The sequence below is a fragment of the Mobula birostris genome, chromosome X (genome assembly GCF_030028105.1).
Source record: "Mobula birostris isolate sMobBir1 chromosome X, sMobBir1.hap1, whole genome shotgun sequence".
NCBI classification, from domain to species: Eukaryota; Metazoa; Chordata; class Chondrichthyes; order Myliobatiformes; family Myliobatidae; genus Mobula; species Mobula birostris.
This window is the reverse complement of record NC_092402.1, coordinates 74,040,290-74,065,280: the sequence shown is the minus strand read 5'-3', so window position 1 is coordinate 74,065,280 and position 24,991 is coordinate 74,040,290. Positions and strand designations below refer to the sequence as shown.

At 43.1% G+C, this 24,991-nt stretch overlaps 1 protein-coding gene across 1 annotated transcript in view; it reads right to left on the bottom strand.

Annotated features, from left to right (window-relative positions):
- Positions 1-11,576: 11,576 nt before the first annotated feature.
- LOC140191531 (vasoactive intestinal polypeptide receptor-like) overlaps positions 11,577-24,991 on the bottom strand; it is a 121,403-nt gene continuing 107,988 nt past the window's right edge. The window contains exons 11-13 of the mRNA XM_072248979.1: positions 21,544-21,673; positions 19,954-19,995; positions 11,577-13,509 (exon numbers count right to left, since the gene is read on the bottom strand). Of these exons, the coding sequence (XP_072105080.1) occupies positions 13,309-13,509; positions 19,954-19,995; positions 21,544-21,673 (373 nt within the window). The 3' untranslated portion in view covers positions 11,577-13,308. The remainder of the gene's footprint in view (positions 13,510-19,953; positions 19,996-21,543; positions 21,674-24,991) is intronic.

Sequence of the window (24,991 nt, the reverse complement as noted above, 5' to 3'; positions counted from 1 at the left end):
AAACGCCATGGAACCCATTCAAAGGAAACATCAAACTCCCAAGGTGCAAAATAAAGAACGAATTGTGAAAAAGGCAAAAAAAAAAGAGCAAAAAACACAAAATATAAAAAACATCAAACCGCAGAGTCATTGAAACAGTTTGGGAATCTTCGGTTTAGTTCAGTTCAACTTAGCACCTTGTCATTCTTTGCAGACCATGTAGCCAGATTGCTCTGATCAAAATCACACAAAATAACAATTAAATAAAAAGGAGTACTCAGATACCAGAAACATGAACTGCACAATCCAATCAACAAGCAAGATTTCAGACCTGCTCTATAGAGCAGCAAAGTTCCTGTTAGCAAGCTCCTCCTGGCCAGACTTGCCTATTGAGCAAAGGTGCTGAATGAGGTAGTCCCCCAGTCTGTGTCATGTCTCACCGATGTAAAGACGTACCAGGAATACTGGATGCAATATTATTCTGTTAAGTATACAAGGCGGCATGGTACTGTAGTGGGTAGCGCAACTCTTTACAGTACCAGCAACCTGAGTTCAATTCCCACTGCTGTCTGTAAGGAGTTTGTACGTTCTCCCTGTGACTATGTGGGTTTCCTCTGGGTGCCCTGATTTTCTCCCACATTTCAAAGACATACCGTTTGGTTGGTTAATTGGTCATTGTAAATTGTGCTGTGATTAGACTAGGGTTAAATCAAGCATGGCATGAAGGGCCACAAAGGCCTTTTCCACGCTGCATCTCAATAAAGAAATACAACAGATACAGCACGGTGACAGGTCCTTCTGCTCCAACGAGCCCGTGCTGCCCAATTACACATGTGACCAACAACAGTGGATTTATATGTGAAGAACTGCCACATCAGAAAGGACTGTTTAGGGCTCTGAATGGTGGTGAGAGAGGAGGTGTAGGGGCAAGTGTAGCATTTAGCATGGTTGTAGAGATAAGTGCCAAGAGGAAGATCAGTGGGGAGCAGACAAGGGAATCACTGAGAAAGTGATCCAATCACAAACAAGAGAAGATCTGCAGATGCTGGAAATCCAGGCAATGCTCACAAAATGCTGGAGGAACTCAGCAGGCCTGGCAGCATCTATGGAAAAAGAGTACAGTCGACATTTTGGGATTCGTCCCGAAACGTTGACTATACTCTTTTACATAGATGCGACCTGGCCTGCTGAGTTCCTCCAGCATTTTGTGTGTGTCACTGAGAAAGTGATTCTGAAATTTAGAAGAATGAGAAGTGATAATGTTGAGACATATATAGTTCTTCAAGGGCTTGACAGGCTAGATGGGCAGACAACTTTTCTTCCCTGGAACAGTTGTACACCATTGGAATTCTCTCCCTGCTGGAGTGTGAAGGCTCAAGCACTGTGTTCATTCAAAACTGACACTGGTAGATTTCTGGACATTAAAAGAATGAGTGATTTTGGAGATAGTGCAGAAAAATAGCACAGAGGCAGAAGATCAGCCATGATCTTGGTGAATGGTGCCATAAGGGATAATGGACAGCTTCCACTCCTAGTTCTCTTGATTTCATTTCTTGCCTTTATGTGTAATGCTACAATATGATTAACCATTATCAAAGTTGCTGGTGAACGCAGCAGGCCAGGCAGCATCTGTAGGAAGAGGTGCAGTCGACCCTTCGAAGGGTCTCGGCCTGAAACGTCGACTGCACCTCTTCCTACAGATGCTGCCTGGCCTGCTGCGTTCACCAGCAACTTTGATGTGTGTTGCTTGAATTTCCAGCATCTGCAGAATTCCTGTTGCTCACTCTGATTTTATCTGTTCATTCCTCATCTGTTAGGTCATGGTAGTTTAGTGAGTTCAGGAAGGTTTCCTGACACAATATGTAGATAAGCCTACAAGAGGAGAGGCTGTACTTCATCTGATATTGAGAAATGATCCTGGTCAGGTGTCAGGTCTCTCAGTGGGAGAGCATTTTGGAGATAGTGATCACAATTCTATCTCCTTTACCATAGTATTGGAGAGGGATAGGAACAGACAAGTTAGGAAAGTGTTTAATTGGAGTAAGGGGAAATATGAAAATGTCTCCCTATCTGCTCCTTGATGTCCCTGTTACTATTGAATGGTCTATAATAAACACCCAGTAGACTTATTGACCCCTTCCAGTTTCTAACTTCCACCCACAGAGACTCAGGAGACAATCCCTCCATGACTTCCTCCTTTTCTGCAGCTGTGACACTATCTCTGATCAGCAGTGCCATGCCCCATCTCTTTTGCCTGCCTCCCTGTCCTTTCTGAAGCACCTAAATCCTGGCACTCTAAGTAACCATTCCTGCCCCTTGAGCCATCCACGTCTCTGTAATGGCCACAACATCGTAGCTCCAAGCACTGATCCACGCTCTAAGCTCATCCGCTTTGTTCATGATGCTTCTTGCATCAAAATAGACACATCTCAAACCATCATTCTGAGCGCATCTCTTCTCTATCACCAGGCGATTCTGTAGACGCAGGAAAGAAACACGGATGGTAGTTTGCCTCCCAGGTGCCAGGGTCCAGGATGTTTCAGATCGTGTCCACGATATCCTGCAGTGGGGGGGAGAACAGCCAGAGGTCGTGGTACATATTGGTACCAATGACATAGGTAGGAAAATGGAGGAGGTCCTGAAAACAGACTACAGGGAGTTAGGAAGGAAGTTGAGAAGCAGGACCTCAAAGGTAGTAATCTCAGGATTACTGCCTGTGCCACGTGACAGTGAGTATAGGAATAGAGTGAGGTGGAAGATGAATGCCTGGCTGAGGGATTGGAGTAGGGGGCAGGGATTCAGTTTTCTGGATCATTGGGACCTTTTTTGGGGCAGGAGTGACCTGTACAAAAAGGGTGGGTTGCAGTTGAATCCCAGGGGGACCAACATCCTGGTGGGGAGGTTTGCTAAAGCTGTTGGGGAGAGTTTAAACTAGAATTGCTGCGGGGTGGGGGGGGTTGGTGGGAACCGAACTGAAGAGACGGAGGAAGGGGCAGTTGGCTCACTAATAGAGAAAGCTTGGAGACAGTGCGAGGGGGAGGATAGGCAGGTGATAGAGAAGGGACGCGCTCAGACCGATGGTTTGAGATGTGTCTATTTTAATGCAAGGACTATTATGAACAAAGCGGATGAGCTTAAGGTGTGGATCAGTACTTGTAGCTATGATGTTGTGGCCATTACAGAGACTTGAATGTCAGTCCCAATCTCCTGCCTTTCCCCCGTATCCCTTCATGTTCATCCGCTTCTAAAGCTGTGTTCTTTTTAAATATTTCCTGTCGGTCTAACTCGTGGACATTCATACGCTTGCACAGTCGTGCCGCGATCAAAGTGCTGAGGAAAATACTGTCTTCTTTTAAATTCTTCCCGCCAGTCTAACTCGCTGACACCCACACGCTTGCGCGGTCCTGCCTAAATCATTCTATGGATTTATTGAGTATGCCCACAAGAAAACATATCTTAAGGTTTAATTGTTACGAGACGCTCTCAGCTGTGCCACCTTATGGGATTTCAACACTCGAACCCTCCAGAGTATGGGTAGCTGGTGTGGCCCCTTTAAGGGTTCAGGACAGTCCCACTAATTGCAATCATGTTTTGGGGCACCAAGAATTGAGTATTTAAAGATCACCTGAACTGAAGTTTGGCGCTCAATCGTAAGCCCTGGTAATAATTTTGTCTAGCGTTTGTTTTGTCCTCAGTTCTCGATCCAGTTTGATACCAGGTCCCGGTCCTTGCCTTGGATGCTCCATCATTTGGGTTCAAACTATCCTCATCAAGGACTCTCATCACTGTATGATTGAGCCAACATGGACGCAACGGGATATCGGAGCCTTTCGTCAGCTGTGGCCAGCCTCAGTGAGAAAATTTCCAGACCGACCCTGGAGATACACAACCTCCAGTTTGCTGTGTGCCAACTTCTGCAGGGAGGAAGTCAAAGTCGCTCGGGTGAGGCTGTTGGTCGCTCTGCAGAGCCAGTCCACCTTCCAACTTTGAAGAGGTTTGATGGTGACCCGGATTCTTGCTGTGCTTTCCTCATCCAATGTTCATTAGTATTTGAACTCCAGCCGTCCCGGTTCCCTTCGGAGTGCAGAAAGGTGGCTTTTATTATCTCTCTTCTGACTGGAAGAATCCTGGCCTGGGTCACCGCAGATTGGAAATGCAAGTCGGAAATCTGATCGGATTTGGAGGAATTCATGACCGCCATGAGGAAGACGTTTCATCACCCCACTGGATCTGAGACTGGGACAAAGTTCAAAGCAAATTGAACCCTGGTGACTGCAACTATCTTCCTTTGTTCAAGTATGGTTCCAATACTGGCGTATTTTCCTTTTGATTCCCATTGACTTTAATATTCCAAAGTGCTTTGATGCTGCAGTCTGTCAAATACCTTTTGGTGAGGGCAATCACTCACCTCACCTCTAGAATTCAGATCCTTTATTCATAGACCAAGGTTATGTTGAGGTCTGAGCTGAGTGGTTCTGATGAAATGCAAACTGGCCACCAGTGAGCAGATTACTGGTGAACAAGTGCTACTTGAGAGCAATGTTGATGACAGCTTCCCATCACTTTGCTGAATATCGTGCAGTAATTAACTGGATTGGATTTGTTCTGGTTTTTGTGAACAATATATACCTGGCTAATTTTTCACATTGGGTAAATACTGGAGTAACTTGACCAAAGGTACAGCTCATTCTGACGGAAGGGCTTTAGTACACAGCCAGAAAGCTGCCTGGTCTCATAGCCTTTATGAGATCCAGTGATGTTAGCCGTTTCTTGATATGAAGGAAATCAAACTGTGTGGAGCCTGTTTTCCATGTTGGGGGATTTCTGGAGGGAGCTGTGATGGATCAATGATTTAACATTTCCATCTGAATATGGTTGCATGATTTGCTCCTCATTTTATTGTGAGGGGATAAAAAAGGGGTTAGGTTGAACCAGCCAGCCTCCATTTTCATTGTGGATATGTCTGTTGCTCACCAGATGACATGATTGGATACCCATCTAATAGTGGGCACATGTCAGGCACCCTGTGGTGTCCCAGAGTTGATCACTAGCACAAACTAACATGCACAAACTGGCTCTTACGTGCCAATTCTCAAATAGATTCAATTTTCACATTTGCAGAACTATTAATTTAGAAACACGTTTGACACCTACTCTTGCTTTCTTTTACGTATTTTCAGAATATGTTAGCCAAGTACAGCTTGAACTTTTGGTTTTAGATATTTAATGATGTCTAGCACAGATTTAAATATTCCCTTTTTTTGAAAAAACATGGACAAGTTTAACATTAAAGATTAAAGAAAAAATCAACGTTATTCGTCACATGTACATCAAAACATCGAAAAATACAGTGAAGTGAAGTTTGCTTCAATGAACAACATTGTCTGAGGATGAGCTGGGGACTACCCTCAACTATCCCATCTTTCCAGTGTCATCACAGCCTGCCCTCAATTTACCAACCCTTACCAATCGGTACATCTTTGAAATGTGGGAGGAAAACGAAGTACCTGAAGGAAACCCATGTGTTCATGGGGAGAACGTAGAAACTCCTTACAGACAGCAGTGAAAACTGAACCACTATGCTACCAAGCTACCCTGCCTTCACTGGAACATCTTCAATTCCGTTAATATCTGTGTTTCCACAGAAGAGAGAAATTTTCTTTGATTGTTGCTTTTCAACATCAAAGGCAAGATCCATATTTCATTCAGCAAGACAGTTATTAATGTACACTCAGGATGCTCATTAATCTCTGGGCTCTAATGTCGCAGGAATAATTGTACAGTGTCTTTTTCCTGTTTAATATACAATATTTATTTAGTTTAGTATCTCCATATTCCTCAAAAAGACAACACACGGTCAAGTGATCAATTAAGATCATCCTTAAAATACAAAGAGGAATCCAATGAGCTACATTTCCCATAGTTAGTATGGGATTGCTCCAGCTGTCTCCAATCACAGAAAATAACCCAGCAGAAAACTTCAGAGATAAAAGTTACTACATTCTTTACTTATCTCCCATGGTTATTTTATTGGAAACCACTAATGGGTTTTTAACCATTTAGTGGGCTTTTAACCTCTGTCTAAGGGCATTTTAGAGTGAGCATATTCATGCACATGAAACTTCAGGAGCTCAAAGTATGTGTACAAGAGTTCCAGTAGTTAAAGGCTCTCCACAGGCTGCCTTCTGAACTCTCAACATCCCAGAGATTGGTTAATGGAACAATTATTTTTCACAGCCCATCTTACATATACCAATTTGTCAGCACCAGCTTCAGCTTCCCTATCATCACAGTGATATCCTTGCAGGTTAGTCAGTGGCTAAAGCTGGCAGACGTCTCAGTGATGTGAAGTAATGAGCTGGATTGCACTGACCAGACCTGCCCCTCTCAGGTAACTGTCCATGTAGGCCTTACTAAATCTTGATGTCCACATGGATACCAAAGTCTTGCTTCCTGTTATACTACATGATATTTGCCTGAAAATTCAATCCATAAACCTCTTCTATTCATCCTTTTTTTAAAAGACATACAGTAGATTTTCCCAGTGTGAAACACAAGAGCGATTGTTTTGGGGTCATTTTAACTCACTCCTGGAAACTGACTGGGCACTTCTATTTCTACCAATCTTGGCCCTAAAATGATGGCTGGGATGATACCATGAGATTATGTCATTTCCTACACCATGCTCCCTTTGCAACATTTTGTGGGAACTTGGATTCGGTTGCCCCAGGAGTAGCCATCATTGGGTAGTTCTGGGCCAACAAGATCCTGCCACTTCCCACCCCATCCTGTGCTGCAAACCTGATGGTCACTCACAACACTCTGACCTGAGACCCTGATTTGCCCGCTGCTGACCTGATTCTCTCCTCACCCCTGACATCGATTCTGCTGGAAGTGCAGGAGAAGGTGAGACAGGGGTAAATAGACAAAAAGGGAAAAATGCAAACAGGAACCCTTCTCCCCTTCCTCTGCAACCTAAAGCATACTTGATTTTTAGCTTTACCTGACTGAAATATTAACTCTGTCTCTTTACCCGTAGATGCTGCCTGACCTGAGCATTTCCGGTTCTCCCTATTTTAAATCAGATATCCAGCTTCCAAGGTTTCTAACTTTCCGGTTACAGACTGTGAGCTCTTCAAACATGAAGTTTCAGGAAATATGAACATAAATGTGGAAGGAAACAATAACTTAATATAGTCTGGAGTGTAGGTGAGATTCTGAATAATATAAACTGATTAGAAGTAAAAAAAAATCACTTGCACCTGTGCCTACTTGTTTGGACGCTGATTCTAACTACTGTATCTGAATCATAACCACACTGGACCAATCTTTTGACAGAGCTTTTGATCCTTTATTCCGTCTTTTTTGGAAGTTATACCTGAACTGCAGTGAAGCTCTGCTGCGAGAAACGGCTGTGTGGTGGAGAGTAGCACTTATAGGCTCTTGGTACAAACTCATTGTAAAATGGCCGTGCACAGATGCCATAGGTCAGTGCATGGCCATTTTACACAATTATTATCTATTTTATCCAGTTACATGTGAGTTAGTGACCTGAGGAGGTGATTCCAGATCTAGCACACAGGCCACCCTTACAAAGAACTTGTGGGCAATGAAGTTGTTCAAACTCTGTCGGGTTTTATTTTGCAATATTATGTTCAAATTATTGGTTTATTTTGAATATTTAAGAGGTCATAGTCCAATATAGGTTACGCCTACTGAATTTGAATAGGCAATTCCTATGATTTTGCTATCACAGTGTAACTCATTGTGTGAACTTTGCTGCTTTTGCCACATCAAATTCCAGTTAGTAGGGCTCTGTGTCAGCATAGAGACTGTGATACTGCAGCAGTTGTGCACAAATTTGGAGTAATGTTCTGGAGATGTGATTACATATCGCACTGAGAAATCTAAGTGACTGAATGAAACGAGAATCAAAAGCTAATTTCAGTAACACTGACCGGAGTGTCATAAAAATGCATTTCAGGAAGGTAATTTATACTTCCTTACCTAGTCTGGCCCATGTATGTGTGACCCCGAGAAGGTCGACAGTGAAGTTGTCTCTTCCTGAACGAAAATGGCTCATTGGCAGTTACGGGCAAACAATGAACTCTGACCCTATCAGCAGCAACTGCATCTTGTACATGCATTAAAAGAAAGCTAACCATAAAGAGCAAAGCCCAAGTTGACATCTGTGCATTAACATAGCACCAAAAATATTGGGACTTACCTCACTTGGACAATGGATAAGGAGAGAGAGTTTGCCTGGCAAGACCTCATTAGGAAAGGGGAGAGGTAAATGGGAGTTTCAGGCAGTGTGGTCAAGGCCTGTATCATCATGGAGGAGGTGGAAGTAAGGGGGGATGTACAGATGCTCAGGGCAGAAGGAGTGAACAGCTTTGCTGGTTAAGTGGCTGGAAAGGATGGCAAAGATAACACCTGGAACAAAGCCATTTTGAGATTTAAAAATATGGCCAAAGATTTTATTTGTGGTCTGAGTTGGAGAGCAGGGTTCTGGGTGATGTGTGAGGATGAGGAGATGAAGATTTGGGTATGGTTGAATTCTGGGAGGGCAGATTGTAGCAGTCAACCAATGAGGTGAGGTAGTAGGTGAGGATATTAGCAGGAGTGATGGAGGGGTGGGCAGTGGCAAAGATAGCATTTAACTTTGGCAATATTTGGGATGCAGTCAATGAAATGCTGCATATATATGTGCTTCCTGACAACTGGGTGCAGAATTTTCCTTTAATATTTATAATAATCTGATATTTGGCCCGATAAATGTCCACTGAATAAATGGTTGATGAATTTGCATGCCATTCCTTTGTTCGGTGTGTTACTGGCGGAGAAGTCTCCATTCAAATAGAGAAGGACCCTCAATCAAATTATTGTCTGGCTGTTTATATCAGCAGTAGTTCTATGCTTTTTATTGTCTTTGTATTAGCAGGTCAAGTTTTCTGGTGTATAACTCATTGAACTGCGCTTCCTCAATCTTCAAGGAACCTCACTGAGCATTGTTATACCAGCCCCTGCTGTTAGCTGAATGTTACTGCCTTCAATGTGAATATGATTTTGATAGAACTCCTTTGTTCGCTGATGCAAGGAGAAACATAAAAAGAGCCTAAAATAGGGTTCATTTTTGGAATATAGCTGCTCGAGGGAGCAGCAGGGCACTGACCCAGAATGGTGGCAGGCTCTGAGGGATTAAAGCAGATCCAAGCTTTTGTCATGTATGTAAAGTAGTGAGAATATTCCTGAGCTCGGACAGTTTTGTCTGGGTCCCTGCTGAGGACAGAGAATAGGAATAGAAGACAATAGTCTGGTTACTGAGTTATTATTGAATATACAGTAGTTATTGTTATTGGTGGTGGAGCTGGAGACTGACAAGACGTTGGTGAGTCTACCTGTTCCAGAAACTCTAGACTAGGTCTTGTATGGGGGCATAGTTAAAAGCTCTGATGGGATATTTCGATCTAGTAATGTCAGAGATTTTCAAGAGATATGTGTTTGCATGAGTTGAGAGTGAAAGGGCAAAAGTTTAGGGGTAACATGAGGGGGGACTTCTTTACTCAGGGAGTGGTAGCTGTGTGGAACGAGCTTCCAGCAGAAGTGGTTGAGGCAGGTTCGATGTTGTCGTTTAAAGTTAAATTGGATAGATATATGGACAGGAAAGGAATGGAGGGTTATGGGCTCAGTGCAGGTCGGTGGGACTAGGTGAGAGTAAGCGTTCAGCATGGACTAGAAGGGCCGAGATAGCTGGTTTCAGTGCTGTATTTGTTATATGGTTATATATGCACCCAAGGGAATGGCTAGTGAAATCGTGATCAGGTGGTCGATAAAAATGGAGCTTCCAAACTTTTTCAGATTGGGCATTGTGGAGCACTTGGCATGCTGACTCATAGATAAGGGAATTCAGGTGAAATATTTAATTTAGTAGACCTGATGTTCAAGGGAGTATGTTGAATAGCTGCCAGAGCAGAGACAGCACTAAAAATCATAAGCTTGTATTGCTTTGGAAATCAGCTCATGGGATTGGTCTGGGTGCCTGGTCCTCCCCTTTATGACGTGCTACATACAAATCCAACAGGAAACCAAAAGGCCTTGTGTCTTGCCTTGGATGTTACGGGAATTACTCAGCCTCAGTTCAAACTGGTCAAATACTACAATTGTCACAATATGCGGGTAGATGCGCTGTATCTTTCTGAAGATGATAACTACCTGCGAAGATGCTGGTCTCCAAATGACTGAATAGCAAGTGGCAAGTTCATGGAACTGTCCCACTGGGGTATCATATACACAGTGGCATCAACTGAGGAGGTAGAAATGGGAATGCTGCAAGAGAGGAGTGTATCTAGACCAGCACACTTCATTGAGGAAGCAACAGTAATCTTCGGCATCAAAGCAAGTCAATTAGTTATCAGCCAGGCCATGTATCTGAAGTACCTTAAACAGTCTCCATTCAGATAGTGCAAATCAGTATTGGGCACATGGGAAGGGCCTCTGAATTATGGGCAAGGTGCAGTATTGTGAGTTATCAATCTCCAGATTAAGTTCATGCGAATAGATGTGATTATGAATATGTAGTACATTCTACTCACAGTAAAGAGGACAATCATGTTGAACAACATTTATTGAAGGACTTGAGACAAGGTGTGTTTGAAGCCTCTCGAGAAAACTGATCCACTAGAATTACCAAGTCCTGGAGTGGATGTTTCAAATATGTTAAACGCAGCTTGCTGTTAAGAGCTCAGAAAATGAAGAGACAAGAGAAGGAATGAATTTATTGTTGGCTGTTTTATTTTGTATGTAAGTAGTTGATGGTTTCTATGAGTTTAGTAGAGAGGTTGACATCTGAAACACACTGTCACAGGAAGCTGCGTAATCAGATGCATTTACTACATTTAAGTGACATTTAGGCAGACACCTAAAACAGGCAAGGTATGCAGGTAAGTGAGATTAATGCAACTAGGCAAAAGTGTCGATGTGGACATGATGAGCCAAATGGCTGTTTCTGTGCTGTTGGGGGCTCGATGAGGAAGCAGTACTGTGTATATGTGTAAGAGAGTGTTAAAGGATTGCGTATACATGGCTGTTGTAAAGACACCGCTGTTGGTGCATTGCACTCTTCAGGTCAGGATGCTCTGGTAACAACTCACCCCTTCTGCTCCTCTGCAGTCTGGACAGTTCCCCTCGGGTAATGTAGCTGTGCAGAAAAGACCCTGGGCATGGACAGATCAAAGCACATTCTTGGGAGTTGGTGCTGCCCCCCATCAGTTTTCGCTTGGCTGAAGACAAGTTGGATTGTGTTCGACTGCAAACTGTTGCAACATTCAAGGACTCAGCGACTTGGACTGTATTTTTTTGTGTGTCTGTATTCTACTGATATATTATGTGTTATATGTGACTGATGGTACTGTGTTTTGCACCTTGGCCCCAGAGTAATGCTGTTTCATTTGGCTGTACTCATGGGTATTCATGTATGGTTGCATGACAATTAAACTTAAACTTGAAACTAATAGAAATTTCCAGAATTGGTAGCATTCATTATCATCATTTCACAGCTTACACACACCTGAGGACGTTTGCATTTTATGCCTTTTATTTGCCATTTGTTGTTGTATTGCACCAAAATAAACAACTACAGTGTATAAATTACTGGTTGATGGTCTTTAACTTCACTGTCTCAGCAACTGTACAGAGTAATCTTTTTTTCCTCTATGTGATAAGGATCACCAGACAGGGAAAGACCTCCCAAGAAAGTGGCTGATGGAGCAGAGGTGTGATGGGGAAGGTAGTTTATACTACGGGGTTAATTTGCTCTCCATGATGGCTACAGTGAAGCACAGTAAAATATTGGGGATCCAGATAAGGATTCTGGGTGGCATCGGTCAGTTCCTCATGGCTCTTGGCTACATGCTCAACTTCTTTCTACCTTTCTCACTCTCAGCCTTACTGCTTCACTCCTGACTTACATATCTTCCACACACCAGCTCCAAAATTCTATCCTCAGTGCTCACTCCCACTCCCAGACTTTCTGCTTACACCCTCCCCCCAACTCCCCTAGCTCTACTGATCTGCTGCCTGGGCTACTGCTCTGCCCCTCCACTGCTCCCCTTTTTCCCAATTGACCCAGCTTCCTTATTGTGAATTATATGGTCAGCATCACCAAAGGTGAACAGTGGCGCTATCTCACAGCTCCAGCAACCTGCATCCAGTCCTCTCCTCCAGTGCTGCCTGTGGGAAGTTTGCCCGCTCACCCTGCGACTCTATGGACTCCTCTGGATGCTCCAGTTTTCTCTTGCATCCCAAAGACGTACAGAGTGCTCAGATAGATAGACATTGTAAATTGATCCTAATGCGTAACTGAGGGTTTAGAAGTTGATGGGAATGTGGGGAGAATAGTGTAGGATTAGTGTGGACAGGAATCTGAAGAACAGGAAAGACTTGACGGGCTGAAGGGCCTGTTAGCATGTTCTGTGATTCTATGAATAGACTATACTGGCAGCTCCAGGAATCACGACTGATAGATGGGATTAGAAGCCCTGTAATGAGACACTTGCCAGGAATGAAGGAGCATCTTTCACTGACATAGCATCTTGTCACCACCCAGAAACATCACAGATGTGTCACACACAGTGAATGAGGCAAGGTTATGGCTTATATTTGAATCCTGTCTGCTTGGTTAGAGATGAAAGGGCTGCACGCAACTAAACAACCATCCTCAGCACGAAGCTCACTGGATTGATGAGAAATGCAATCACATTAAAATTCATTTTAAAAACTAAGAGTCTATTTTACATCCTACAAAGCAGATAACAAGCAGAAATGTGATCTCTGCTGCTCACACTATGATGAAGTAACATTTCCAGTTAAAGTTCACTTCTGAAATTCAAATCTGGTGAAATCCAAGGAGCGGAATTTTAGAAGTGGCTTAGAATGATCAGAGGTTAGTGCATCACACCACACAATATGAATTTCTGTCTGTGCAGCATTCCTATGTCTAAAATTTTAATGGAGGTCCAGAAATGCTCAGAGAAACCTCATATGATTCGTCAAGGTCTTCATTTACTGGCGCCACTGACAGCTATCTCAAGAGTGAAACAATTATTTTATTTCATATGGCAATGAGTATCATTGAATAAAAATGCTAAATTACCTTAATCATCACCTTCTAAGGCTGATTTTCTAATGGCTTGTGGTGTCAAACAAGTATGCCTATGACTCTATGGTCAGATTTCATGTTGTGCGTGGCTGATATTGAATGCTCAGAAAATCTCCGCTTAAATTGGAAGGTGTGGTACCCTCCGTCCCTAACCCAACCTAACTTTCACTTCACTGCACAGTCGTGACGTTTGGGTCAGGGTGATCATTGTTAGCAGCTTGGATTTGGGAGCTGTAACAGGACACCATTGATATTTGGGTGCCTTCCTTTGTGGCATGGTTCTCCATGGACGGGAAGCAGTATCTTGAGTTGGCTGTGAGGTACCATTGTGTGCACCATCTCCGCCACTTCCGGCCAAGCTCCAGCTGCACCTGCAGAACCAAGTGCAAAATCTTCATCAGTGGAGGCTCTAAAAATCAGTCACTTATTCCATTCTCCTTTGTACTGTAGGTTTCCATAAAATCAATGCTTACAGCAGTTTAATAATGGGAAGAAAAAAGAAAAGATTAATTGATGGTCTTGCTTGTCGAATTTGTTTGTCTAAGTTTGGAGTTTGGAGAACGTAGCCCAGTGATTGGCCAACATAGGGAGAAGTGCATTTAGTGTTTGCATGTGGTGGAACAAAACGTGCTTTATGTGAGAGCTTGTCAGTGGACAATTATATCGATCAGACACAAGGCCCAGAGTTACGGGTAGGGTTGCGAATGAGCTAAAAGAAGCTTAACATTGAATTGGGATAATGGAACACCAGTGTCTTGCAGTATGTTTCAATACATTAGGTGTTAGAGAAAGGTTATGGTAAGCACATTTAATACAATATTCATATGTTTATGCTCTACTAACAGAAACACTTTGTGGAGCTGATTGTGGCAAATCTAAATGGTTTTTAAAACTGAAGCACAGTGAGAGGACAACTCTGCCATAGATGGTCCCAAGCCTGGTTGCAAAAGAAAGACTGAAAGAATGGCCCAGGCAGGTCAGAAGACTCTGGTGCTGTCAGTGGCATAGGCCTCATTAGGGGTGATGGGCTTAAGAAGAAGAAGAAGGCAGCAGTGAGAGGACAGATGTGGTGAGTGCCCTGGAATATGCTGCCAGGAGTGGTGGTGGAGGTAAATAAGATAGGGGAGCTCGAAAGCTCTAAGGCAGGCTCATGATTGTGCAGGAAAAGGAAGGATATGGATATTGTGTTGGCAAAAGGGATTAGTTTAGCTAGACATTTGATTATTAGTTTCATTGGTAACCACAATGTTGTGCTGAAGGGTCTGTTCCTGTGCTGTACTATTCTGTGTTGTATGTTCTAACCAATCCCCTGTGGTTAAAACTTCTCTGATCAAATTGTATCTATCATTTCTTGAGAAATATTAATTAGGTATGAGCATCATATGTTTATTATCTTACTTTACATTGCACTGGTATGTTAGAAGTGCGTGGAGGGAAAGGCAAAAGAAATGAGGTTATCAGAGATAAGGCTTGGCTAAGACATTCTTCGGTTTGGAATTCACAATCAAGGTGTCAATGGATAACTATGTAGGACACAAGAGATTGTGCAGATGTTGGAAATCTTAAACAACATACACAACATGCTGGACAGGCCAGTGCGGATGAAGAGTTTTGGCTCAAAACATCAACTATTCATTTCCCTCCATAGATGCTGCCTGACCTGCTGAGCTCTTTCAGTATTCTGTTTGTATCTGTCTGTCTAATCATGTGTTTTCAATCTGCTATTGAGTCTGATTATATAATAGAGTTCCATAAACATTTATGCTTAATTCTTTTTAATGATTAGCTTTATTTGTCATGTGTACATTGAAACCTCGAAACATACAATGGAATACGTTGTCTGCTTCAATGACTAACACATCCTCGGGGCAGTCCGCAAGTGTCGCCACACTTCCAGTGTCAACCTAGCATGCCCACACCTTACTAACCCTAAGCATAACCCATATGGGAGGAAACCAAAGCACCTAGAGGAAACCCACGTGGTCATTTGGAGAACATACAAACTCTCTCCCTCCCTCCTCCTCTCTCTCTTCCATTCCCCCTTCTGTTTACCCTCTTACTCCTCCCCTGCCCATCTCCTCCCTCTGATGCCCCTCCTCCTCCCCTTTCTTCCATGGCCCACTGTCCTCTCCTATTAGATTTCTTCTTCTTCAGCCCTTCACCTCATTCACTCATCCCCTCCAGGTTCTCACTTCAACCACCCCCCCCCCCCCCAACCACACACCTTCCCCCTCATCTGGTCTCACCTCTCACTGGCCAGCTTGTACTCTTCCCCCTTCCCCCACCTTCTTATTTTGGCTACTGCCCTCTTCCCTTCCAGTCGAGATTGACTGTTTATTCATTTCCATGGATGTTATCTGACCTGCTGAGATCCTCCAGTATTCTGTGTGTGTTGCTCAAGATTTCTAGCATCTGCAGACTCTCTTGTGTTAACATACTACAGGAATAGCAGCTGAATCCTGAAAACCATTACTCATCCTTTGTAAACAGATATCTAAAGTACAGCCTAAAGTCTGTAAAGCTTTTAGACTAAAGATTTGTAAAGCTTATCAAAGTAAATTCACTGAGCACTAATTTCCAGTGGGAAATTGGTTTGAAGGGAAAGCAGATGAGAGAGTTGGTGCAGGAGGGTGGTTGCTTAAAGTACAACTCATAGAGTCAAAGTACATCCCAGACACAAGCCTTTTGGCCCATCTAGTCCATGTCAAACCATTTAAACTGCCTATTCCAATCAACTGGCTGTTCGGTGGTGTAGTGGCATCCACAACGGACTTTGAGGTGAGTGGTCACAGGTTCGAATTCAACCGGAACCTTGCGCGCTTTCCATCCATGCTGGTCGGCCTCGTAAAAAACAGACAAAAATGCTAAAGAAACGGCAAGATTGCCGCCCAATGTGCCACAAAGTGTGGAAAGGAACAACTCCCATTGACCTGCACCAAAACCACAGCCCTCCATACCCCTACCATCCATGTACCTATCCAAACTTCTCTTTAATGTTAAAATTGAGCTCGCATGCACCATCTGTGTTGGCAGCTCATTCCACACTCTCATGACCCCCTGAGTGAAGTCGTCTCCCCTTTATGTTTCCCTTCAACTTTTCACCTTTCACACTTAACCCATAACCTCTGGTTGTAGTCCCACCCAACCTCAGTGGAAGAGGCCTGCTTGTATTTACCCTGTCTATATCCCTCATAATTTTATATACCTCTATCAACTCTCCTCTCATCTTCTACATTCTAAAGAATACACTCCTAAGCTATTCAATCTTTCCTTATAACTCGGGCCCTCCAGTCCCAGTAACATCCTTGTAATCTCTGTATTCTTTCAACTGAATTTACATCTTTCCTGTAGGTAGATGACCAAAACTGCACACAATACTCCATATTAGGCCTCACCTACATCTTATACAACTTCATACTTTGTCGGGATTAGTGTTTTAGAGGATTTCCCTCTTTCTCCTAGTTGCGTTGTTTGAATATTAGAGGTGCTGGCAAAAGGTGACAAATGTGGATTCCTAGATTTGCTAATGTCTGCAATGGAAGACTTTGGCAAGGATGACTTAAATTCAATGCAGTCAATTATCTTCTGGGGAATGTCTCTTCATTGGTGCAAAAATCTAAAAGAAACCAAAAAGGGCATTTCACAGCCAAGTCCACTCATTCTGTTGGCCAATACCACAGATGCACTCAAGGATACATACAACTACTTAACTGGCTCTGTCTGCATTGCTGGCTTAGCATCCTGCTGAGGTAGCCAGATTGGGTCAACAGGAATGTTATTCTTTAGACATTCTTAAGTCTTGCATGAACTCAGAATTATTGAAATAGAAATCAACTCTGGAATCAATGCAAGCCAGCTTTGCAATAAAAAAAAGTATATTCATTATTTTGGGATCTGAACATTGCTAAAAAAGTCAGCATTTGATGTCTGTCCATAATTTAGAAGCTTGTGACCTTTTGAAGTCCTTCTTTTGAGAGCCTTCCATGATGCAGCCGGGGAAATACCTCCAGGATTTAGACCCAGTGACAATAAAGAATTAATGATATATCTCCAAGCAACTTTTGGGTGGTTGCTGCCCTTGTCCTTGTAATGGTTGTGGGAAGTGGTTGGAGTAGGAGATTATTCCTTATCTAGTACAAACTGCACCCAACCAGGAGGGAAGAAATGTTTAGAATGGTGAATGGGGTGCTTAATGCAGAGAAATATGGTGTAGCCAAATGGGAGATGATAAGATGGGAATAAGAAATGGACACTTTAACTGCAGTCAGCTATCCACCAGTTCTCGTACCTGCAAGTTAACTTGCCCTGCAGTGCTCCTGCAGAAAGATTTGACTTGAAGGTATCTGTACTCTCTGCATAGTTCTGGCCAACTAGCCAGAGTAACCTGGTGAACAAGTCAATTCCAAATTGGTCATCACAATAGTGGGCACGTGGCCAAGTGGTTAAGGCATGGGACTAGCTACCTGAAGGTTGTGAGTTTGAGCCCCAGCCGAGGGAACGTGTTGTGTCCTTGAGGGCACTTAATCACACAGTGCTCTGCAACGACACTGTTGCCAAGCTGTATGGGTCCTAATGCCCTTCCCTTGGACAACATTGGTGTCGTGGAGAGGGGAGACTTGCAGCATGGGCAACTGCTGGACTTCTATACAACCTTGCCCAGGCCTGCGCCCTGGAGAGTGAAGACTTTCCAGGCGCAGATCCATGGTCTTGCAAGACTAACGGATGCTTTTACATCACAATAGTGTCATTGGATAGAGCTTCTGCTTCAGAGATTCAGCATACTTGGCTCAATCCTGGACTAGAGCACTGTCTGTAGGAAGTTCACATATTTCCTTGAAATTGCTTGGGTTTCCCTGCATCCTCCAGTTTTCTCCCATGTGCCAAAAGACATGAGGATTGGTAGACTAAATGGCCAGTGAGAATTGTCCCAGTAAAATCAAGATGAGTTGTTGAGAATGTGGAGAGAGGAGGTTACAGGGCAAAATTAGTGGAGGAATAGGACTGCATTGTGATCTAGCATTGATTTGATGGGCTGAGTGGCCATTTTCTATGTCTCTGGAAAATGTTTCCTCTTTGAAAAACAAGACTTTGAGCTGGCTTGAATGAACTTTCCAAAATTGCAAAGGGAGTTAAAAATTCATAGAGTTATAGAGCACGACTTGTCAATGCTGACTGAGATGCTGTGAGGAGAGAGTTAAACGTGATTCTTCCTTGGTACACGTCAAAATAAATGGAAATTTGAAGACAAAATGGTGTCAGGTTGGAATGTGGTAATGGCCTGTTTTCCTCTTATTGACCAATAATTTGTCTCTATTTTGAATACACATCATTAAGATGAGATACTGGTAAATAATGCTTTCCTACTTACAGACCTGTTGTCTTCTTTTTCCCAAATAATGTTTCTGGGCTGGAGGTCATAAGAGATGAGGGGGTGCCACAAAGGGATAGAAAAGTACCAGGGTGAAGGAATCTTAAAGGATATAAAAAGGGGCACTTTCTTTGTGCAGTGGGAGAGTTTTGGTCATGACCAGTGCTGATGCAAAGAAGCTAGAGACAAGTACGTTGAGGGAGTTAGAGTATGTCGAGTGAGTGAGAGAGAGAGAGAGAGAGAGAGAGAGAGAGAAAGAAAGAGAAAGAATGAGAATGAATGCTGAGTGTGAGATTGTCAGAACTGTCAGAAAGTGCCCTCTTCAACACTGCAGAGATCGGCTGGTTTAGTGAATGCTAAGTATTATTTTAATTTCTGTACTGCTACTACTGTAGACATTTGTTTGCCTTTCTCTATTGCATTTGTGCTAGTTCTAATAAAGTGTTTTTTCTAGCCTTGAATACTTGTGCAGTGTCTCCTTTGTTTGAGAACGCATATATGAAAATCCCAAGTTGTATAAAAAAAAGGAGCACATAATAAATTTTAAAATAATTTTCTTTAAAGGTGCCTATCTACATTAATCTCATTTTCTTATCTTTGGCCTATATCCCTCTGAACCTTTCCTATCCATGTACTTGTCCAAATATCTTATTAATGTTGTAATCGTACCGGGCTCTACCACCTCTGGCAGTTCATTCCTTATATCCGCCACCCTTGATGACAAAAAAAATGTATCACATCTCTTTAAAGGATTTCTTCTCTCATCCTAAACTCACATCTTCTAGTTTTAAACTCCCCTTCCCTTGGAAAAAGACTATGAATATCTACTCTATTTATGGCCATCATAATTTTATAAATCTCCTCAGCCTCCTGTACTTTATTGAGAACAATCCCAGAATTATTTATTTTTCCTGGTAACTAAAGACCTCCATTCCAGGCAACATCCCGGTGAATTTCTTCTGCATTCTGAATCTATTCTGCTGCAGTGTCACTACCTGAACATATCAGGTGGGGAATATATCAAGACAGAACTTCAAATCAAATCAAGTTTAGCTGTCATTCAAACCATACGTGGATACAGCCGAACGAGACAGTGTTCCTCTGGGGCTACGGTGCCAAAACATACCTGTGCATTCAAAATAACAAGAAAGAAAAAAAAAGAACATAGCCACCTAAGGAAACATATTTTTAATCCAAGTCCCTGAGTGACAAGTCCCATAAATTGATGGTTCCTGGCAGACCAGCCTGTAATTCCACCCATCTAACACTGGAGGTCAGCACTGACAGGCGAGGCCATCCCAACTGAGCCCAGATGCCACGCTAAACGCAATGCTGAGGATTGAGTCCTAGTCCTTGCCACCTGTCTTGCAACCACACAAGGAAAGCAGGCCTGCGGCAATCAATGCCAACTTGACTTCAAAGCCAGTGTAGATATGATAGATCTTACCTCTCCATTCAAAAAACAGTACAGGATCGCAACAATGAAACCCTGGGAAGAGTGGGGAAAGGACAATAAGTTTACACAAATCACACTTGTCACTACTGGTTATACATTCAGACATTAACCTTTGCTTGAATTAAATACATTTGGAATGGAGTAGCTGGTGGACTCAGAGAGAATAAGTGGCTTGAGTGGTTTGAAAGCCAGCAGATTAGAAATATTCGACTTTTTGCCCTTTCATTTTGAGCTCTGTCCCAGTTTACCAAGATATAGTACAGAGGTTTGCACTGGCTGTGCCAAAGTGGTTTTTGACTTACGGTGATGCAGTCCAAGCTTTTCCTGTATTAGTCAGCAAGTACATCCCTGGCAAAAGGAATGAGTTCTCTTCTGTCTCTGCTCTCTTTGCGTGCCGTATCATGACATTCTCCCCGCTGATCTTGCCAAATAGAGCTTCCTGATATCCATTGACTTTGCATACTATTCCCATCATGTTCAACTCTGACCACTCAAACAGTCCCACTTAAACTAGAGTCTGATCTGCATATTAAAAGCAGGACCTGCTGGCTCCTGGCATGTGTTCTTGTTCACTGATCAGAAGAGCAGATTACATACCTGGCAGTACAAATGGGCTGATTCTCTTGCTTAAATTTAGCAAGCCTCCCTGCTTTTTACTGCTGGAAATGTTTGTTAAAACCACCAGTTATAACTTTAGAGGATCTTTGTGTTATGTTTTGTGACGTCAAAGCATAAACCAATTAGAAGAAAACAAGAGAGCTGGGAATGTGAGCCTATCTTTGGGTTTACTTAAAGCGAGGCGCACACGTATCTCGTGGTAGTGTGACAATGGATGTGATTCACGTATTTATACATATAACCCAATATGAATTATTTAAATGAACAAGAATGCTTAATCAACCAATCTATATATATATCATTGAAATATTAAAGACACAACACTTTGCTCAATATTTAATGTGACTCCTGTCCATTTCCCACAGGAACAATATGTGTAAAATTAGGGACAGCCTGTATTCGGCAGGCTCATGCCTAGGTTAAAGTGGGATTGGAATACCAAACTCATTTTAATGTGGTAATATCAACCCCAGTTACAACACGCTGGAGGAAATCAGCAGGTCGGGCAGCATCCGTGGAAAAGATCGGTCGACGTTTCGGACCTTCACGAAGGGTTCTGGCCCGAAACATCGACCGATCTTTTCCACGGATGCTGCCCGACATGCTGAGTTCCTCCAGCGTGTTGTGAGTGTTGCTTTGACCCCAGCATCTGCAGATTATTTTGTGTCAACCCCAGTTCATGTCTGCAACGTACTTTGTCACACAGTAAAGTTCTTCAAGCCATTTGAATTCATATGGTGGTTTCAAGCCTGAGACTTTAGTTCCAAAGAACATCAAGGTAGAGAGCAGTGGTGGATAAAGATTAGTCACAACTTCATTGAATGGGGTCGTGGGACAACTTGTGTTCCTGTGCTCCATACCATGGCACCTTTGGTTCAAAATACATTTATTAATAACTTCTCTTTGCAGATGTCTGAAAGAACAAAGACTATCTGAGGAGTTTATAAAGGTCATAGTACCTACCTGGAAGGACCCCAGAGCCAGGTCAAAGACCAGCCTGAAGTAGTCGTTCAAACGGTCAGGGACAAAGACAAAGACAATGTAGTTGACCCCAAACAGTGGGATGAGAAGCAATGTGGATTTAGCCAGTCTCCTTCAAATAAGGTAAAGGAAAATCAGTTTAAGAAGATCATATGCTTACTAAAGAAACTAATTAACATGAATAAGTCTCTTCAAACTTCTGCACTTGGTTAATTGGAATAAGGATCTTCAAGAATGAATCTTCAGAGAAGAATCTTTCGAATACCAATGTGAAAATTAATGTTGAATTTAAAATAAAACATCCCCGTGCACAGCCACCAATCTGCATCTTCTCCCTAATTATGTCATTAATGACAGAGGATGGCAGGCTCCTGGGCAGTTTCAGCTATTTTAACAAGGATTGTTGGAATGTAATTGAAAGTTATTTGAAGGTTATCTTCCCCACACTGTGCCTGGTTCTCCGACTTCTCCTGCTCACTTCCAGGCTCCAGACACTTTCTGGGCATCTCTGCACTCTTCTGCTGCTGCTGATCTCACCTCTTCCCACAACCCGAACATGCCTATGATCTCACCTCCCAAAACTCCCCCAAACCCCCTCTCTCCCCCATTTCTCCTTTCATCCCCATTCCTGCAAACCCTCCTTCTCATTACTTTCTACTAACCCCACTCCTTTCCCCAATTCCGATCCCTGCTGGGTCTTTACCACTCCACCTCCACTGACCTCCCCATCTCTTATTATGAGTGCTCTATCTCAGCAAAGGACTCGTCTTTGTACTCCTCTTCCTGCTCCTCAATGCATACTGGAATCGTCATGATGTTTGGCTATTCTTCTTCTGTTGTCAGCACTTGCATGACGATTTCTTTGGTTCAGATTCCTCCTCCCACTCCCCAATGATGATGCCTTCTCTTGTCTCTAACAGTCCTCTTCCTCTTGGGCTCCTCCTTCTGGCTTTTTTATCCTCTCTTGATCTTCTCATTTCCAATCACTGACGTGATACCAGATGCCTTCCCTCACCCCTTCAGACTCACTCCCTCCAAAAACACTGCTCTCCATCCGCTCTGCACCAACCCCAGCCTTGTCATCAAACCTGCAATGGAGAGTGGTGCCATTGTGGTCTGGGAGATTGAACTCTATCTTGCACAGATAAGATGGCAACACTTGAGTACTTCCTTATACATACCATTGACCATGACCCTATAGACAATGAAACAAACTACAAGCTACCATATCCTATACTGTCACGTCAGGAGATCTCTCCTTCACTGCCTCCAACCTGATATTGCCCACAACCTTGCACTGCCCACTTCTAACTCTTACAAAACCTTCCTGACTATCCTTTGGAGACACAAGAGTCTGCAGATAATTGAATCTGGAATGATACAAGAGGAGTGGAGGAACTCAGCAAATCAGGCAACATCTATGGAGGGAAATGGACAGTTGATGTTTTGGGTTGAGACCCTTCATTTGGACATACCCATTCTAGATGATGGGTCTCCATAAGACCATGAGACATAGGAGCAGAATTAGGCTATTTGGCACATCAAGTGTGCTCTGCCATTTCATCATGGCCGATCCATTTCCCTCTTAACTCCATTCTCCTGCCTTCTCCCCATAACCTTTCATGTCCCAACTAATCAAGAACCTATTAATCTCTGCCTTAAATGCATCTAGTGACTTGGCTTCCATAGATGACTGTGGCATCAAATTCCACAGATTTACCACCCTCTGGCTGAAAAAATTCCTCTTCTTCTCAGTTCTAAATGGACATCCCTCTATTTTGAGGCTGTGTCCTCTGGTCCTAGACTCTCTCACCAAAGGAAACATCCTCGTCACACCCATTCTATTAAGGCCTTTCAACATTCAATAGGGTTCAATGAGATTCCCCCTCATTCTTCTGAATTCCAGCAAGTACAGGTGCAGAGCTATCAAATGTTCCTCATATTATAACCCTTTCAGTCCTGGGATCATTCTTGTAAACTTCCTCTGAACCCTCTCCAATGTCAGCACATCCCTTCTTAGATAAGGGGCCCAAAGCTGCTCACAATACTCTAATTGAGGCCTCACCATTACATACTTGTTTTATATCCTAGACTTCTTGAAATGAATGCTATCATTGCATTTGTCACGGTCCCGACCGTTGATTCCTCATATTCTCCTAATTCCCTTTTCCCCGTGTTCTCCCGGGCTCCTTGATTGCGACATGCCTGATTCTCATCTAGACCTAAAGCATAAATACCCCGGCTTTGCATCCACTCATCGCCAGATGGTTGTTTCAGCCAGTGTGGTAATTCATGTTCCCGGCCGCCTAAGATTGTGTATTCTAAGTTTTGTTTCAGCAATGAGGTTTGCATGTATTAACTCTGTCTCTCCATGTGAAGAGAAGAATTACCTGCCACCTGCCTTTCCGTTCATCCTTTGGTTTGCTGTTCAGCTCCAGCCACGCTCACGTCCTCGTTAGCATCCCGACTCTATCTCCATGCCAGTGTCCTGCGTTTGGGTTCACCCGTTGTCTGCAACAGCATTTGCCTTTCTCACCACTGATTCAACCTGCAAGCTAACCTTTAAGGAATCCTGCACGAGGACTCCCAAATCGACCTTAAAATTCTGCTGAGATATTTCCCTGCAAAGATGTCGCCTGATGTGCTCAGTTCCTCCCGCAGCTCTTGTGTTGCTGAGGACCTTCCAATCAGATTTCTGCACACCATGACATCAGTGCGGCATCCTGGACCGTGGAAGCTCCTGATTGTTCCCAGAGTGATTTCAAAAAGATATAGGATGTGATGTTAGTGGGAAAATGTGACCCACTGCCAGGTAAGAGCTGCTTTACACTGGAAATCTTGAGAATATTTACTCTCCCTCTCATTCTCTCCTCTCCTCCATTGGGCAGAAGATACAAAATAATGAAAGCACATACCACCAGGCTCAAGGAGAGCTTCTACTCCACTGTAATAAGACTATTAAATTGTTCCCTAGTCTGACAAGATGAACTCTTGATTCTCACAATCTACATCGTTATGATCTTGCACCTTATTGTCTACCTGCACTGCACTTCCTCTGTAGCTGTTACACTTTATTCTGCATTCTGTTGTTGTTTTACCTTGTCCTACCTCAATGCATTGTGTAATAATCTGATCTGTATGAACAGTGTGCAAGGCACATGTATCTTTATACAGGTGACAATAATAAATCAAAACCACATATCAGAATAGAGGGGCGTCCTTTCAAAAAGGAGATGAGGAGGAATTTCTGTAGCCAGAGAAAGGTGAATCAGTGGAATTCTTTGCTGCAGGCAGCTAATTGGCCTAATTCTGCTCCTATATCTTATGGTCTACAATCAAAACTAAAACCAAACCCAAAATCTCACGTGCAGAAAATCAGAGACAGTTTCAGACTGGAAGAAAGAGTTCACATTGGACTCTGCAGGAAGCA